Source organism: Salarias fasciatus, chromosome 10 (genome assembly GCF_902148845.1).
Source record: "Salarias fasciatus chromosome 10, fSalaFa1.1, whole genome shotgun sequence".
In the NCBI taxonomy this organism is placed as follows: Eukaryota; Metazoa; Chordata; class Actinopteri; order Blenniiformes; family Blenniidae; genus Salarias; species Salarias fasciatus.
Window position 1 is genome coordinate 16,004,296 of NC_043754.1, and position 19,737 is coordinate 16,024,032.

Genomic DNA, 19,737 nt, shown 5'->3' on the forward strand with positions numbered 1-19,737 from the left:
GCCTGATGTGTTTTTGTTGTCCTACAAGTCTGTTTCCCGGAAGAACGTAATCTGGCTTCAACCTGTTCTGGCCAAACTGACTAATTGATCCTCAGAGGCGAGCTCCAGCTCTCTCTTGCCGCTCCCTTCCCTCCTTGCAGGCTGACACAAACACAAATATTTATCACACAGATGGCGCTGCTTGCTTTTGTTTTGGCAACTTTATTAAGTAAAGTTTTTTTTATTGATTTGATCTTACATTTCCGATTACTGCTGAAGCTCTATAGTGTGTAAATACATCAATGATGGCAGAGAAAGCAATAAGAATTATATTATAGCTGCGTCACTTCTTTCCAATAAAGGAAAACTAAATGTAATGTTGGAAAATTAAACGGACACATTCAGAAATGATTGGCCTTACATTAATTTCAGTGTGGTCAGATTTCCGTCCTCATTTTGAATTTCTCTGTTTCCTTTTGCTGTTTTCTCTTACTTTCCACATTTTTGATCTTTCCTCTTATGTAAAGATATTTTCTTGTTTCTTCCTTGGCTTTATTGTTCTTCCTCTTATCTTTACCACAGCTTTCCTTTTCCATGGGCCTATAAAAGAGGACAGGGGGTGGGAAGGGTGGGCCGGGCGGTGGACGGAGGGGTGGGTTCCGGGTGGGGGTCGTGAGGTGGGGTGGGGTGGGGGGTGGGGGGTGGGGGGTGGGGGGGGGGGGGGGGGGGTGGGGGGGGTGGGGGGGGGGGGGGGGGGGTGATGCCCTGGATCTCGGGGTGCGTGGCCGGAGCGCTGGGGGGTGTACTGGCCCGGGGTGGGTAGCCGCCCGTGTGGGCTGGTTCTCCCGGATGGGTCATGGCCCTCCGCCTGGGTGGGGGGTTGGCTCCTGGGCTCTTGGGCCTTGGGCTCTCGGCCCTGCCCGCCCCAGGCGTCCGGCGCCCAGGGTGGACCGGCTCCTGCCAGTCGTGGCTCCGCGGGGCCTGGGCCCCGGGACTGCCAGGGTCCCTGGCCGGGGCTTTCCTCTGCCCCGTTTCTGGACTGGAGCGTGGGCGTCTGCCTGGGGGGGCGGCTTGGATCCGGGCTCTGTGATGTCCACCGGCTGTCTGGGCTCTGAGGGCCTCTCTGGCCTGCTTCTGGCCTTCTCAGAGGTCAGAGGTCATATATGCATGATCACTATCACCATCACTGTCACCATCATATTCACATGATCACGTTGATCTTTAATCACTCTTTACATACTGGGTTACCTTGTCTTCTTGTGGTGGTTAGAATAATGGTGATCTGTAGCAGACCTCTCTTGATGCACGCCCCTAGTTTACTACTAGTTACGACTAGCTATATTCAAAAAAAAAAAAAAAATACGGTTTGTGGTGTCCTTGCATTTCCTTCCTCCCCTACACCTCCTTTTATTTTTGTGGCCTGGTCTGTTCACTAATATGGTTCGGAAAAAAAGAAAAAAAAAAATGTATGTATGGTTCTGTAATTTTCTGTGTTGGTTGTCGGCTCTGTGTTGGTGTTGTCTAGATTGGGGGTTTGGGATTGTTCTAGGTTGCGTGTGGTGCGTCGACAACACTGTTTTGTATTGTGACTTTGTACATAGGTTGTGCGCCCCCCCCCCCCTTCCGTTCTCCCTGTCTTTATCTTTCTCTCTTTCTGTCCCTGCTCTCTGAGCATTTCCGTCCCGGTCCTGTCCGGCAGCCATGCCGGATGCCAGCTTTAAATAAAGGCAGCAGCAGGAGGAGACTCAGTCTCGTCCTGCTGCTAACATTAAAATCTGTTCGGATAGTAAAAGGCTACAATCATACAATATTGCACGCCCCAGCTGCCGAACAGGACAAGGGAAAAAAAAAAAAAAAAAAAAAAAAAAAGAATTATATTATAGCTGCGTCACTTCTTTCCAATAAAGGAAAACTAAATGTAATGTTGGAAAATTAAACGGACACATTCAGAAATGATTGGCCTTACATTAATTTCAATGTGGTCAGATTTCCGTCCTCATTTTGAATTTCTCTGTTTCCTTTTGCTGTTTTCTCTTACTTTCCACATTTTTGATCTTTCCTCTTATGTAAAGATATTTTCTTGTTTCTTCCTTGGCTTTTTTGTTCTTCCTCTTATCTTTACCACAGCTTTCCTTTTCCATGGGCCTATAAACTTTTGGTAACACTTTACTTGAAGCCCCCCTGCATAACACATTATAAGTACATTCATAAAGCATTATAATGCCATTATAACATGTGTAGCTGTAGTTATAAACATTCATAGATGATCACAATGCCAGGACCAAACCCTAACCCTAACCCTAACCCTAACCCTAACCTTAATCCTATGCTGTATACTGCTGTATAGTGAGTTATAAAGCATTGTGATCATGTATTAGTGTTTATAACTACTTATAATGTGTTATAAAGAGGGGCTTCAAGTAAAGTGTTACCAAACTTTTTGTAAGTGAGGCCTTCTGTCTGTGATCTGATTAATTGATGTTCAAAATATGTATTGCCAGATTTCAAATAGTCAAACAGACCCAAGCAAAATTTATTGTGAATTCATTCTGAATGTTATTATTAATATTTCCAATATTGAGCTGGTTCATCCTCAGTCCACATGCTGGGACCACCAGGGTTTGCACATGGAACTTTCTTCGCTGATAAAAAAGTTCCATTTTGGCTCAAGTAGCCCAAATATAAGCACTGCAGGGGAACGTTAATGCGCTGTCTGGGGAAAAGGCATTAATGGGCCCTGAAGAGACAAAAAACACTTCAAACAGACACAAAAATAACATAAGGAGCTGACAACAGCCACAAAGATGATGAAAGGAATTAAGGTTCCAGGGGAAATATTTGTTTGACACACCACAGTGAACACAAGGAAACATATTTTTGGATTTACCTTCAAGAATGCTATTTATTTTAGTCAATAATATATGAAATGTGGTCAAAAATTATAACTGGTTATCCATGATGAGAACAGGTGCTTTGACTGTTGAGGTGCATTTAGTTTCTCCCACTGAGATAAACTGACCTTTTAATATACTCGACCTGTGTGTTTATTTCATTTTGCACTGCCTCACTCCGCTTTCATGACATTCGAGAACAACAAATATTTGTTACTAACAACTTCTGAAAATCCCCACAGTAGAGCTGAATGTCCTGAAAGGAATACATTTTATTCTTCAGATGACAACATGCATGCTCTCAGCCGGTAGCTAAGATCGTGATCTGTGTGCTACTTTGCTTTAATTTAAAAGAAACAAACAAGCAAAACGCTGAAGAAGCCATCAATACATTGACAACTTTAAACCAGGTTTGTCATGTTAGGAGTTGCAGTAATGTAGTCTACTGAGAAATTGTTCAATAATCCATCTGTCATTGACACTGTTTCGTTACACACTTTGTTAGGTGCTGAAGGCCTATAAATACAACCTGGGCGGGAATAAATGCTTATGAAACTGGGCGACTTTAACATCTCTGTACATGTTGAAAATGTCAGCTGTAACACTGCATTTTTGTTCATTATTAGACACTGAAGGTGGATAAATTCACTTATTATTGTAATTGCACCTTGCTGTCAGGTTGACATGGTTTGAACATATATTAACTGTTTTTACGGCGGCTGGGAGTAAATGAGATGTCTGTCAGATTATGTTTTGACCAAATTCAATGAAACAACCCCATCTATACGTACTTTGTACACATTTTTCATTTCAGAGCAGTTTTCGTGGTTTATTTCTTATAACAGGCTTTGTATGTCGCTGTTATTCAAACTTTTCTTTTTTATTAAAACCCAACACTGAGCCTACTGTAGTGAATTACAGGCCAAAATATAACCCCTCTTTCATTTCTAATTTCCTGGTAAAAAATTGCTGTGAGTCACATATGTGACTCTGTAGGTCATTTAAGTTTGACCTCTATTAGGAGACACTCTATTAACTTCCATTGTTATGTTTTCACGAGAAGGCTTCGTTCTCAGGCCTCCTGGAGGTTTCTGGGTTCCCCAAAAGTAGTAAGAGAGGCAGAGTTTTCAGCTCCCAGTCTCAGGTGAAATCAGCTGTGGAATTAGTTTCAATCGAAGAGGTTCACACTAATAAAGCTCACAGATTTGGCTGGTTCAGGCCAAACAGGACTGTTTTCTAGTTAAGCGCCTATAGGTTTAGATCTTAGATCTATGATCTTTGACTGTGGATGTGCTTCCTGCTCTCATCAATGCACCACAAACACATCAATCAGTCTGTGTTGAAAAATGTTTGGAAAACTGGAAATGTAGTTGGTTGGACACTACATGGTCAGATTATTACTAAATGACGTTCCATTCAGGTCAAAGTGCTCTTCCAGCCTATTTTTGAGCACAATTTAAATACAAATTCACAATACAGGACAGTGTTGTCGACACACCAAATGCAACAGAGAACAATCCCAAACCACAATCTAAACAGCACCAAAACAGAGCCGACAACCAACACAGAGACGGACAAAATCAAAATCGGTAGCCAACAGAAAGACCGACAGAACCAGAACCAATATTTTTTTTTTCCTCCCCCCACAAATAAAGTGAAAGAGAAAAAAGGTCGATGAAACAAGCAAGTGAACAGACCAGGCCACAACAACAAGAGGAGGTGTAGGGAAGGAAGGAAGTGCAAGCCGGCGGCCCCGGGGCCCGGGGAGCCAGGACCGGCAGGAGCCGGCCCAAGGCCCAAGAGCCCAAGAGCCGACCCCCACCCCCCACTCAGCCGGAGGGCCGTGACCGTACCCTCCCTCCAGTTTCTTCAGATTGCGTTGACAAACCGAAGCCCTCACAGCTGCTGAGTACAGAGGAACAATCCACTCCATCATGCAGCTGTTTTGTGGTCTCAGACATTATTCACACCATCTGCTACGCTATATTTCTCTTCCCCGTGGGAACGCATGCCAACTGCCATCAAGGTGAACAGAAGGTAGTTTCATGAATATAAATCAGAAGGTAAAGATTTATACCGACAATAGATTATGTCAGGTCACTATGGATTATAGTAAAGTTAAAAATATGTTTAAAACTTCTCTCCCTGTGGTCCCAAAGTGGAATCATCGTACTGCAAAAATGTGACAATAATGCAATATTTGACAACACGACACTGCATCCGATGATTTCTGATCGTGTTGTAGTATTTTGGACTGAGATTGAACTGTAACATGTGTACATTGCTGTTTATCAGTATAGGCCATGTGGGGCTGTGGAAATACATTGTGAGACCATCCATCCATCTTCTACACCACTTTTATCAACTGTGTGAACATTTGTCAAAGTTTTCTATTCTATTCTATTCTAGTTATGTGTGTTTGACTTTTGGGAGGCAGCCTTTTTACAAAGAGGAAGAACATGCAAACCCCATACAGAAATGTGTCACAATTCTGAATCAAACCTTAGCTAAAAGAAAACAAAACAAACTACTGAATTAAATAGAATTATTATTCCACACTTCTACAGACAACACATTTCATAAATAATGCCAGACATTCTCTTCACACAGTGATATCGTCTTTAGAAAATGTGTATAAAAATATGCACTGTAAAAGAAAAAAAAGTTTGTGTGAACTGTAGAACAATGTTTGTCCTATTCTACAGCAATGATGCTGTCATGGCGGTGTTATACCAGTAGATGGCGCCATCCTCAAACTTTACTGCACAGAACCCACTGACTGAGCACAGACGCACGTCTGGCTGTGCTGTTTGGTGAATGCCTCACTGTGTGATTATATTTCTCCCATCTAATCCCTCCAAACGCGGGAGTGAACATGTCGGAGCAGCTTCATGAGAGGGCGTCTCCCCAGCGTCACTTCAAACCTGCTGTTGTGGTCTGGAGGGCCAGACACATGAAGTCATATCAGCTACATCCTCGCTTGCTGTGCAGCCGAACGCCCAGATGTCACATACATCCAGATGTTTATGGATGCAGACACACATTGTCAAAGGGGCATCAGTTTGTATTTGCAGAAATGATACTGGCTGGTTTGAGTTTTGGAGAAAGTCCTGGACATCCTGTGAGCGTAATCCTCGGCCTGCATTCAGAGCTGAAGCAAAAATTGCAGTTTGTGCAAAATATGCGGCCTGCGTTACCGTGTGGTGGACAAGACGTGGATTCAGAGACGTCACAGCGGCAGGAGACCGGCCATTACGTGTAAATAATACACCATCAGAACACACTCCTTGCAGCGGTGTGTGTGGCCCTGGAGCCGATACCGGCTGATTATGGGTGAAGTCACACTTCTCAGGACAAATGCTGACACACTGACTCTCAAACCTTTTTTTTTTAAGAAGTTTAGAGGCAATAATCAACTTTAACAGCACGTTTTTCAGCTGTGAAAAGAAGCCGACATGCAAAAGCTGCACAGAAAGATCTGAACCCAGATTTGAACTCTGTGGAGTGTGACTCCACCAAAACTCTGTCGTCTTTATATGTATGTTAATAACTACTTCCTGGCTCTGTGATGCATTTTGTTTTAGTTTTCTAATGAGGTCTAACAGTTTGTGAAAGTGATCCGTGCTTTATGCTCCTCGCTGCTCTTCCTGCTGCACTTTGACCTTCCTCACTGTTGCGCAAACAGGATGAGCGGCCGATCAACTGACAGAAATTGTGCAATTTCACTTTATTCCTTCTTGCATTTAGACTTTTATCAGCTCCGACGACTCTGGCGGCCGACTGCCGGCTGCCTTCTATGCGAGCTGACGGTCAACAAGCTCTGTCTGACGAGTTCCACACTCAACCTGCCGTTCCACAAGAGCTGGTCAGCGCTCGCCGTCAGAAGTAAATCTCTTCACGACGCATTCCTGCACACAAAGCTGGAATGTAACCAAGTTAGTTTACTCGGAACATGTTTTCGGCTCCTGCTGACTTTTGGTGCTTCATGCAAATTTTGACCTTCCAGAACAGAATCCTCAGTTTTTACTCTCGGACTTCTATGACTGTTCTTCACACTGAGAGACGGGAGCATGGAGATTAAGAACTTCTGTTTATGTCAAACTGAAATACAATTAAAAATGGACTCTGTTTAGTGGCAAATGCATGTCGTTGGAAATGTCTGAGTGGAATATAACACAGACCTGGACAGACATTACTGTTTAGATTCTTCTAGAAACACTGTAGCACTGGTTTATGTGACATATTTGCCCACTATTTAATCATCGAAATAAAAACCTAAACGTTCCTGTTTCCCATCTTAACAACTTGAACAGCAATACCCGACGAACCTGCTGAGCCGAGTGAAACATCCGAACTGTCAGCAGGCGGCAGACGTCAGTTTATTCCCCAAAATTACAAAATCCATACAGACACACGATGAGTCGTGACGAGGAGGTGGAGCACTTCAATAACCTTTATTTAGTTTACAGATGTATTCCATTTTGAGGTTTGGAGGAGGGGAGAGGGGAGCATTAGTGCTATTTACAATCGGTTTTGAAAACGTTTATCTCTGTACAGATTTTGAACCCTGATCAATATAAACAATATTTTTTTTAAGACCTAGTGCTGTTACAAAGCGATTTTTCTTTAAAGCAAAAAACCACAACGAAAATGGATTACATTAAATTATAAACATATGGAAAAAAAAAAAGAAAATAATGATAAAAGATCACAAGAGAAAGAAAGTAAAAATCCATCAGTCCATCAATGATTAGGGAAGATTTGCTGCTCTCGAAGCACAAGACATTGTCAGCGAGTGACTGTGAAGTGGCTAGAAGCTAACCGTATACACAATCAGAGACTAAACACCAATATAATGTATATCACCAAGATCTAAAGTCATCATCTTCTATATAAGATTCATATTAAATATATTCTACACATGTTACCTTAGTTTGGAACATTACTTCCATTGGAAAAATATAAAATAAACAATAGAACATTTTTTATACATTTTCTTTTTTTAATTAATCTGATGAAGGAGCACATGCTTCAGTTGTGCAAAATGGATTTATTAATGCAGAATCAAGGAGAGAGGGGGGGGGGGCGAATTAAGACAAATAAGGGAGCATTTCCATTCTGAGATCAATAACCCTGCTGTCGACCAGACCCTTCACAACACTGTTAGAAAAAAGGAGCACAATGAGACGGGGGGGGGGGGAGCGAAAAGTGACATGATGCTTATTAATCACAACACTAGTCGGTCAGTTAACATGGATGGACTGTCAAAACACAGCCGCAAAGAATCATGGACAAACAAACGTCCCAAACCAGACCGGTCGTCTGTCGGTTTGCTTGTTAGGCTTCGTTTGGCTAAAACACACTGAACTGAACGGAGCGGCACCGCCTCGCTCTCAGCAGACGATCCTTTCTCGCCGCCTTTAAGGGCACATGCAGAGGAGGGCAGTGAGTCGGACACAGGTGTGTGTGAGTGTGTGTGCGTTTATGTGTGTGTGTCGTGTTTCTAGATCTCTGATCAGGCACGTCTGCACTGAAGGATATCACACAAACATGTGGTTTGGATGTGTGGACTGAGAATCTGACTTGTTAGTGGTTAAATTTCCCAGCGGTCTGTATGAGAAAACAAGGCCACACACACACACACACACATACTGACACACACGCTCACGCACACAAACTTGGGCACTGCATTATAACGACAACCGGCTAGAGCGAGGAGCCAGTTAAACCTTTAACACACTGACTTCAGATCGCTAAACCAGATGCGTGTGTGTGTGTGGCAGAAGGCTTAAAAAGGTGTGCATCAAGAAAGAAAAGAAAAACACACACACATGCAAAATCCAGTTTCCTTTCTCCAATTTTTTTTTTTTTTTTTGAGTTTTGTTTTCAGTTATGACAACATATCAAGTACAACAAAGGAATCAACTCCTGTTAATCATATTCCTGCTCCCCTCATCGGAGTCCTCTGAGCCTGCTGTCTTCCTCTGTGAGTGTATGTGTGTGTGTGTGTGTGTGTGTGTGTGTGTAAAGGTGTGTGTTTGCGACGGTATTCACATCCCCTCCAGGACAGGGGGACAAAGCTCATCGGGTCCAGGAGACGGAGGGCGAGAACGGATGAGGAGGACTGAGGCGCTGGCAGCGGAGGTGTGTGTTTACAGAATGACGCAGCAGTTACTCTCCCCGGTCTTCTCTCGGTTCCTCTGACCTGCACAGACAACAGTCGGACGGCATTATACAATCTACAACAGGACCGTTTGTTTACATCTAAAAAAAAAAAAAAAGTCATGAATCTGCTGAAATCCAAACTATTTCCGTTTCGTCTCGTTCTGCACACACAGGGGAGCTTTTAGCTGCTTTAAATGTTTCAATCAAACAGACTGAATGCTGGGATTTGACCAACAATTATTGAAGCATCCTTGTCATTCTAAAGTGTCCCTCTTTTACAAATCATCTGCTGCACATTGTCGCACGCTTGGAGCCGTCAAACAGTCATTTTCTTCTCTTGTAATTTGACCTTTCTTTGTGAACCTTCTCACAAAAACCACAGATCCTGCTCTGAAGTCCTGCACTGAAAAACAAATCATAGACAGTCTATAAGCGCACTTAGATGTTCATTTGAACTCCATTTATCTGGTCTAATTCGCAGATTAAACGGGAGTTTACTGCACAGTCATAAAAACGGATCCTGCCGACCGGTATGATTTATACGAGCCGTATATTCCACACAATGCGCTGTATCTTGGGGAAACACTTAAAAGAGCCAATTATTTACACTAGTGGCCGTTCCTAACACAGCAGCCATGTGTGGAAATAAATAACGGCCCCGGAGCAGAACATTTCAAGCTGTTCTGGTGTGTGAAAGCCCTCCTGAAAAGGGAAGAGGGGAGACGGAGGGCCGGTTACCTTGGGAATTTGGCTCAGGCAACGTCTCTCTGGCAACTAAATGCATCACCGTGGTCTTCCCCAAGGGCAGTTTGAGAGCTGGAGAGAGAGAGAGAGAGAGAGAGAGAGAGCAGAACGTGGAGGTTATTCAGACAGCTACAGCGCGTCTGTCTGCACAAAGTCCTTCACAGTCGCCATCGTCGAACAGCTTTCTGACGCTCAGGACGAACTATGAACGCCCGGAACAAATCTGGAGAAAGGAAGGAAACCGGAAGAAAACGTCCGAGATTCAATTCAGTGGAACGAAGATGGTGTTAGGAGTATAAAGAAAACAACCGAAAAAAAATATTTTTCCTGGATAAAGTTGCAGAGCTGGATTTACGAGACATTAATCAATGAGATAAGTCAATTAAAATATCTGATACTGACAAGTCACAGCATCACACAGAAGGATTATTGAACCACTGATTCAATATATTTTGGGGGAAGTTATGACATTAACCCATCATAACCAAAATAACAAGCCTGATATTGTGGTGTTTCATATTATCCTAGGATTATATAACTGAACCACATCTATCATGTCTCCAATATGTGTTAAAATCCAACGATTTCTCAGTTCAAAGTGGAATAAAAGCGTATTTTGTGTGATCTGTAGTCTCACTATTAGGTCTGCAACACTGAAATATTGTGACTGATATTGTAGAAAAGTTCACTGAAATCATACAAACCATTCTAGGATATTTGCACAAATCCATAATATATGAACATATATAATACAACCTTCCACAACATGAAGATAAACAAACTGCATGCAATAAACTGATTTTAAACATTAATTAGCAGTAGAAATGTCGGCTGTGGTGACGTCTGCTTGACCGAGCCTCAGAGTCTTCCGGGGAGTTTTGGCCCGGCCGTAAGAGGATTCGGCGTCGGCGTGCAAACACGTTAAACCAGCGATAAGGGAATTATCAGATAGATGGCAGTAATGGGATGAATGTAAAAGGGTTAGCGAGGGCCGTAACCCCATTAACCACAAAAACAGCAATCAAATCTCAATTGGGTTAGTTAGATCAAATTAAACAAAAAAAAAAAAAAAAAAAAACGTCTAAAATCCAGAGAGGAGTGAACGAAAGACAACACTCTCTCTCATTTTCATCCCTCTCTCTTTCTTCATGTCTCCTCTTTGTCCTGCTTGGAGTCCCGTCCCCCCCCCCCCCCCCCCCCCCCTCCCTCTTTCCCCTCTCTCTCTCTCTTTCTGGATTTCCTCTCTCCTCCCTCTCTCGGTCAAAGCGGGCTTGTCCGGAGCACTGAGCCGCCTCTGTTCTGCAGCTCAGGAAAAAGATGAGAACAGCAAAGAACTTTCCAGCAGCACACGGCTGCAACTCCGCGCGTGCACGCCCACGTGCACACAGGAATGAACCTCTCTCTCTCTCTCTCTCTCTCTCTCCTGTGTTTTCTCACCTCCTAGTGTTACGTTGCCGTGCAGAAAGCGTCCCTGGTAGATCAGCCTCAGGATGTTCGGACTGCTGACCTGCTCTTCCTCCCAGTCTGAAAAAACAACGCGGCCAGAGACAAACGGAAAGATGGCGTTAAAGACAAAAACAACAAGGGGAAACGATAACAGAGCTTTCTGAAGTCTCGCTCATCTTCTCTTGATTCAGTTTTCCTCATGGTTGTTCTCTGTATCGCCGTTTTAACCTCTTTACCTCAAAATATGAAAAGAATAGCATAAAAAAGAATGAGCAATTTCTTAAAAGTCCCCAATAAATCAATTTTGAACATTTTTGGATATTTTAGACCGTCATGTGGAGAATGTTTGATACTTGGGCTTTGTGGGGCGCCACGGCCAACGTGAGAAAGAGAGGAGAACCAGAGGTGAAAAAGAGAGGCAGCGGGGCGGGAGCTGCACGGCGGCGGAGTCTGGCCGCCAGATGTTCGTCTCCGGCCGGGCGGAGGAGGGTGTTGCTGCTGCTGACTGAGTGTCGGCTCCGGGTCTGGCAGGGTTCAGGATGGGAGGAACGCCGGGCGCTCCCAGAGCCGACAGGACCCAAGAGGAAGAAGCGGCGTCGTCGAGGAGAATCGCAGTGACAGCGATGCAATCTGCAGTTTCTCCTCCTGGAGCGGAGGCCAGTTCGGCGCGCCGTGGGGAAAAAAGGGCGGCAGCTGACTCGGCTCTGAAGGTGGGGTGAGGTTCCTGGTGGAAGCAGCGCTCGGGGAGTGGGCGTAGAACGGAGGGGATGGATGGACTGTGATCCCACATTCCTGGATGCAGTGATAATCAGGCCGCGCCGAGTTCACTCTAATTACCGCCGATCTGTGCGTTCCCACACGCTGACACAGACCTACATGAAAGGGATCTGAACGCGGCCTCAGATCTTAAAATCTGAGCGTAGAGGACAGATCCGTCCGTACATACAACACACCTCCTCGTGAATCTGGCATCACGGCGCAGGAAGCCAGCCAGGAGGAGTCCAGGCATCTGCTTTCCAACAGCGAGGCTGTTTGCAATTACGCCCTTACGTAATGATATGAGTTATTGCAAAAAGACATCAAACGGATGGGTTCATCGATCATCCGCAGCTCCCAAAAGCTCACATTCCGATATCTGAGGCTGGCGAAGCTGCAGGTTAGCCAGACCTCGCCTCAAAAACACATGTCAATTACACAACTCATCTCCTCGTACGTGAGGATGGAACAGTTTGTCCGTCCATCCGTCTTCCCTACAGTTTCCGTACACTGATATGGTGCAAAAAAAATGCAGCTGTTTGCAAAAGCATTCTCAAATACAGGGAGGCTATTTTGGCCACGTTAGTCGCTTTTATTTCTCATATAATGCTGCTATCCAACTTAACACCACACAAAGTTACAGAAATTCTTAACAGCTCAAGGAAATACTCAACATTATCATTATTAAAGTTATTATAGCAAAGCAGCACACATATAAGATTTTGTTTTTTATATCCAACAAACACATGCAGACCAAAGTGAGACAGTTATTCCCATCATGTGTGTTGCATTAGCAATATCTTTCCAGTCCTGTGTTGTCAGGGAGGGGCTGCAAGCTGCCAGGGTCTGCTTCTTTACAGGAGATATCACACATTCAACACTAATTATTCACTGTGCTGTTTGTGTTTCCCAAAATGAAACTTTCAGACTGCTGTCAACAAGAGCATAACTTTTTATTGCCAACAGTATCTTAATATCCACAAAATAAAAACGGTGTATTGATAAAAACAATATTTCTCACCCAAAATCTCTTTCCAATAAGTCTTACTGGCAGGTTTTTGTCAAATCGGGGCCGATACAGTATGTGCCAGTGTTTTTGTCTGGAGTCTGTGGCAGGAGTGTGATTTCTGCTTGGAAAATCTATCCGTCTATCAGGCTTCTACACTCTGATCAGTCCGCTGGAACAGATCCCAGCTACGAGGGGGAGACAGACACACTTCAGGGATGTTTTTTAAACCAAGGACTAAACTGGCATCCCCGAAGAAAACCGCCACCCACACACACACACACACAGAACACGCAAACACAGACAGATTCAAACCCATGACCGGCTCACCGTGAGGCCAGAGCACTAACAACCACGCCACTGTGCAAAAACATCACGACACAAATCATTTCCATGTGGATTTCCACCGAAACGTACCGAAGCTCATTTGACATCTCCAGTCAGTCTGACTTCCTCAATCTGCTCATTTTTAACATATTTTTCTGTAATCCGATTGTTTTGATAAGGGGCCCTTGTAAAGACCGGAGATAATTCATCAGTCTGACTTTGATTAAAAGGTTAAACCCATTTTTTTTTTTTTTTTTTTTTTTAATGACAAATCTTCAGAGTCCTCACATGGCAGTTTGAGTGTAATTACCATTCCGGCAAACAGTCAGCTGATCCTGGCTTCTGAGCAGCGTCTGCTCAACAGCATGTGAATCTTCTTGTGAAAGTTAAACCTTTGAACAATGACACATCAGTCATGTGCGTCACGGCAGGGAAGTGAAAATGATTGATGTTTGCCTGCTGGTCATGTGGTCCTTTGATTATAGGAGAGCAGGCTTTTCTTTTTTTTTTCCTTTTTTAACTTTTATCTTGTGATAAGAATAGTTAAAGTACCCATGAAAGCGTTGAACATCTAAAATGAGCGGAAAGTTACTGCCAATCTGTGTAAATATGAACAGAAGTGCTGGTTGAGATTTATTTTGGGATTTTATCACCGCAAGCAACTCCACAGACACACAGCCACTGTCACGCACGCTGCATTTCGTCAAGATGGAAACTGAATTATTGTCGCTCCAAAGCCGTTTGATTGTCGCGATCGCTTTAGAAGAGTCAAGACAAATTAGGGAACGACACTTTGAGAAGTCATAAATCAAATCGAACGCGAAGGCGGGAGGTCCTGACAGAATGGGGATCAACGTAAGCTGACGGATCGTTCTTTAACTGATTTAATTCGCAAAGAGAGTTAATCTCTTGGATCGGTTAACAAACGAGAGATACTCACCCATCGGCCAGTTGTCATAGACGTGTTTGGCAATGTCAGCTGCTGAGTCATTCGGAGAGAAGAGGAATTCTTTCGTCTTCCCGCTGACTAAGATGAGCCGCAGATTTATCTGCAACACAGATAAAGAATAATAAAAAAAAAAAACACACCCATTAGCAAAGCACTGTATGCAAGAAGCGGTGATAGATACACGAGAAATGAGCTTAATAATAATGATAATAAAGAGCTGTGCCATATTTCAGTCAGATCAGGAAGCACACAGGTTCAAGGAAAGTAATTTAATAGGAAATGGGAGAAGGATATGAGAACCCCGAGGAGCTTCCTTCCGCTGGATCATCTCCCATCTGTCTGTCCGACTTCCTCTTCAGTTTTCTCTCAGAGCCTCCGAGAGCAGTCCTGTCTCTTTGCTTTGCAGCTCTGTCACTGACTGCGTGGCTCATTTTTTATCTCTTCCATTTAAGCGTTAAAGCATGCGCTTCATCGCGGGATGAGTGGAAAAACCCTCTGCACATTTTTCATTCCGTGTATTTCGTTTGGTCCATTTATTTCCAAGGCCAACCAAAAAATTTTTCTGAATCGCATTTTCATTGCTGTATTTTATGGCACAATGCATTTCTGAGGTTAATTTCCTTGACTGCAGCGACGCATTAAACCCCGTCTGATGCGCGGGCATAAAGTAGATTTATACCGGTGCTATTTATAAGTCAGACTCTGGGCACCTTTTGTAATTTCAACACAACCAACCTTCACTCTTGCCGCCCACAAAACACGAACATTTAGCTGATGCTGGACACTGAAGGCTGTTAAAACGTGCACTCTGCTCCAAATAGCTTCTTCCAGGAGTCTGCAGCGGCAGCAAGTGTGATAAAAATGACTATTAGGCAGACGTTATTGTTCCCGGCGGACAAGTCCTCATTCTTCTAGCCCCCTTTTACACAGAGGTCAGAGGTCGAGCCGAGATGCTGAAGAACACTTCACAAGCATGTGGAGAATAAGTGTATTTCAAGGACGCTTCAACATCATCACGATGCGGAGATATAATCCATGATGCATGCAGACTCTAAGATCATAGAACCCTATACACACATTTCTTCTGTGCAGCATGAAAAGACGCGCTGAATGACAGATGGGATGCGTGACTTGGCAGATGCTTGTGTCTATTTATCACTGTCAATTGCCTTAATACAGTAAAAAAAATAAAAAATACAGAAGTGAACTAAACATCATCGTGTTGAGATTTGGCTCATTTGCATAGGAATTAAATTGCGGGGGAATTATGATGGAGATCAGAAGTTCCCTCTTATCTGACGTGGAGCGGCGGCGCGGTGCGCCTTTAAGAGTCTTCGCTTCGCCTCTGTACTGTATTTTCGAGGCCGGCCTGCGGTGCACGCATGGCTCGAGCACGTGTGTCATTGTTCCCAGCGTGTTTCCATGTGCCAAGCGTCTGTTAGCTCTGGGCACCACACCCCCAGCCCCACCACGCTGACAGCACACACACACACACACGCAAATGTGTATATGCACACACACACACACACACACACACACACACACTCGCGCTGCTGTGATGTAACAGAGCTAACACCAACGGATTGAAACTGAGATCTCTGTAAGCACGTTACCAAATCAGCTTATAGGTTTAAGCGCTAAAAGGCCATACACAACCAAATACGTGTATCCATACGTATTCATATATTTATACGTATGTGCGAACCGCCACGTGGAGCGATGCGACGATAAAAACATTTTCCTGTGTGATCTCAGGACGTAAGCAGCTTCCAGGAGATCAGATGCACTTGATAGTTTTGAGCCCGTGCTTATTTTTTATAGATAAGCAGAAGCGTCTGGGGCTGTGAAAACACACCGCGCTGTGTGCAAACACACACCGGCAGGTAAACAATCGCTGATGCGCAAACACACCTCCGTGTGCGCGGCGGCGCTCCTGTGCGGCGCGTTGCGAAACGAGCTGGAATGAATGAGGAACAGAAGCGGCGTCTGGCCGCTGCCGCTGCCGCTGCTTCCCGTCGTGACTCATGAAGGGCAGCGTCGACTCGGCACAGGAGATCATAAAGACGATCTCCGAGTGTTTCTGAGCAGACGAGACGACGACGGCTGAATGACACATCACAACAGAGAGGAGAGATCTGAGGAGGAGAAGAGAGGGATCGCTTTTACACCGCGGAGGTTCTGCTCCGTCTTCGTCGAACACCTGGCCGTTGCCATGGCGTCGCCATGGCGACAGCTGGCAGTGGGCGGCTTAACCTGATAACACCTACGATACGGCTTCACCCCCACCTTCCCGCCTCCCGCCCGGCTCTGCTCCCCCCGTTTCCACGGCGTGAGATCGTAGCGTCGCACCCCCCTCACTGCCTCTGTCTGTTTCACTCCATCACCCAGCCTCCTCCCCCCCCCCCCCCCCCCCCCCCCCCCCCCCCCCCCCAACCCCCTCACCCCCCTCCCCCACGCCGTCAATCTCTGGCTCTGTACAGTGAAGAAATGCACAAGGCCAGAATAACAAGAGGAACCGAGCTGGTCTCAGCGAAACGAGGCAAACTCAGCCTTTCTCCTCCCGTCAGCTCCATCCTCTCTCTCTCCCTCTCTCTCTCTCTCTCTCTCTCCCTCTATTCTTATTTTCTGTCTCCTTTTCTTGTGAAAGTCAGTTCCTCTGTTCAGACAGCGAGCGGAGGAACGATGTGTGCCGGATGCAGACGCTCTCACAGAAGGTACGAAGGTTATTCGGTGTGAAGCGTCGAGCAAATGCTAACCAGATGCTGAAGGCCGTGCAGTCGGCAGACCTCCACCCAGCTGAAAGCCCACAGGACTCAGAGAGAAGGCGGAGGCCAACGCTCTGCAGGAACGTTTAGCTTACAGGTAGAAAGCTCTTATTTTTTAAAAACCTCCATTCGGTAGAGAAGGCAGATTTGCTCTTGGTTTCACGGTGAAAGCTGGCAAACTGAACTGCCGGCATTGTTATCTGAAGATGACCTGCTGTCCTGACTGAGCCACAAAACACTGACACAATGGCTGGAGAGGGAAAAGGTCCCTTGGGAGAGAGAAAGAAAAAAAGTACAAATACTACGTCTCCTTCTTATTACTGCACCTTAACACACTGTCCTTCAGTTCTCACTTCCTGTCTTCAGCCTCGGGTCTGATAGTGATTGTAGCAGCGTCCACATCTCCTCCTCCTCCTCCTCCTCCCCCTCCTCCTCCTCCTCCTCCTCCTCCCTCGAGGTCAATGTGCCGTCTCCCTCGGCTCTCTTCAGTCGAGGGAGGGGGCCGGTAATGAGGTTTCGCAGTCAACCCGGCAACGCATATTCAATTACCATCCATTCTCTTGAACTAATGCAACAGCTCCAGGTATGAGGAGGGCAGCGCTTCATGCATTCATGCATAAAGACGGCGCGTACGCACGTCTGCAGGCGTGCTGCCCGTTACTCATGCATACAAACAACACGTCCTGCTCTATTCCGAGCCTGCGATATCAGTTTGGGGAGAGAAGCTGGAATAAGAGGAAGTGCAGTCGGCGCCGCCACGTGACTCTTAAGTTCAACTTGACAAGCCGTAGAAACATCCCGGCTCGTTTGGCTCCCATCAACACCTCCTCCCAATCATAGAAACGGCAAGAAATACCAGATACGGGCGTCGCGGCTCCAGACAGACAGGCTCTCACAATAACGTGACCCTGCTGCCAACTAGTGCCACGCCGTCAACATGTGAAGAAGCAAGCATGCCCTCCAGGCTAAACACTGTTTGTGCACGGAGCAGCGCAGGAAACTCAATGCCATCTATAATTATTCCTCCCCGAGTACGGCTCTCAACTCTTCTCTCAAGGCGGGAGTGTGTGTGCCAGCGTGTGTTTGTGCATGCTCATGTTTACAAGTGCATTAAAGAATATTGCTGGCTCTCCAGACCCTCTGCAGCCGTCGACACATTACCGAGCGGGGAGCCGTCCTGCGGGAATATATTAGAGCAGCTTTATATGTAGTCTGAGCAGAAAGGTTAGCCGCTGCCGTCCGCGTGGATTCTTCACCGTATGAATGAATGCGAGAGGAGGAGGAGGAGGAGGGTGATTAGGCTGCCTGTGGTCTCTGAATACAGCAGCTAGCATGCTTTGACTTGCCCATTAAATGTTTTTTTCTTTCTTTTAGAGGAAAAAAAAAAAAAACCTAAACTGTAAAATGAAAGAATGCATGTACGCAGCAGTTTCACACGCGAGTCCCACAAGAATGAAACGTCGCCGGTTTTAATGGTTAATCGCGGGTAGGTAGGTACTTTCCTCGCCGGCGCTGCTTTCGGGGTTGTCGGCGCATTTTAATGAATATTGAACGCTACGGAATGGCGAACATAAAAAGTGTTGTGTTGTGGCTTGTTAGACAAGCTGAGAACAAACTGCTCTGCAAGAAAAACAAAGCCAAAAAAAACACGCTGAAAGACTTCCCAATCAGAGGAAACCGAATGAATAAAACAGATCAGCAAGAACATGGTGATTCTGCAAGCATAAGAAGGAGCCACAGCATCGCTTGCCCTCATTAATTTAAGCATTCTATGAAGAATCCGTCGTCTTGTTTAGTTGAAAACGCAGAAAGAATGAGCATGAGTCAAACTGCACTTTACCTCATTAGATATTCAAAAATAAACTTTTTTTTTCTTAAAAAAAAGCTTAATTTACTAGTTCGATATATTTAATACAGTCTTTTAAATAACTTTTCTTTTGTGCAAGCACATGCTCACGCTGGTTACATAACAGGGACTGACTGATAATGGTGTGATACACGAAACAAAGCCTAAGGCAAGGATTTGTAATTTCGGTGTGTGTGTGTGTGTGTGTGTGTGTGTGTGTGTGTGTGTGTGTGTGTGTGGGGGGGGGGGGGGGGGGGGGGGGGGGGGGGGGGAATGTCGTCTGAGGTTCCCTTTATCAAGATTTTCTTCTTTCGTTTTTTTGGGTTGGTTTTATTGGTCTCCCTCGCTTGCATGAGGTGGATAATATTTTTGGGCCACTCTAAAACAATATTAACTGGAGCTTATCGGGTTACCAGAGACTGTTTTCACCCTGAAGGAGCAAAACTGTGCCGAGTTACATTCAGAGGAAAAAAAATCCTCATAATGAAAGCAGTAAAGGTTTAAATTAAGTTTGAAAAGTTAAGACAATCAAAGAAACACTCCTTTTTTTTGTTTGTTTCAGGCTGACTTAATTTCTTAGCTTTGCTTGGCTATTTTAACATTTTCCAGAAATATGCTTTTATTGTTAATTTAACCCAATAATTCCTTTATTTTCAAAACGTGATCATTTCAATATAGCCTGGATCCTGCCTTCCGAAGTTTGGATTGTGGGTTATTAGAAATATGTTCTCATATCACAAACACGACAACCTCCTGATCTACATTTTGGGAATGTGCTCATGCTTTTCCATTAATAATTATTCCTTAAATTACATCATAAAACAAAGAACAATTCCATGGAACTGATTTAATTTTAAGTGATT

The 19,737-nt window shown here is 44.8% G+C and overlaps 1 protein-coding gene across 1 annotated transcript in view; it reads right to left on the reverse strand.

Moving 5' to 3' along the window:
* Positions 1–7,305: 7,305 nt before the first annotated feature.
* Positions 7,306–19,737, reverse strand: part of ubl3a (ubiquitin-like 3a) — a 31,043-nt gene continuing 18,611 nt past the window's right edge. The window contains exons 2-5 of the mRNA XM_030100561.1: positions 14,255–14,363; positions 11,217–11,303; positions 9,774–9,851; positions 7,306–9,075 (exon numbers count right to left, since the gene is read on the reverse strand). Of these exons, the coding sequence (XP_029956421.1) occupies positions 9,023–9,075; positions 9,774–9,851; positions 11,217–11,303; positions 14,255–14,363 (327 nt within the window). The 3' untranslated portion in view covers positions 7,306–9,022. The remainder of the gene's footprint in view (positions 9,076–9,773; positions 9,852–11,216; positions 11,304–14,254; positions 14,364–19,737) is intronic.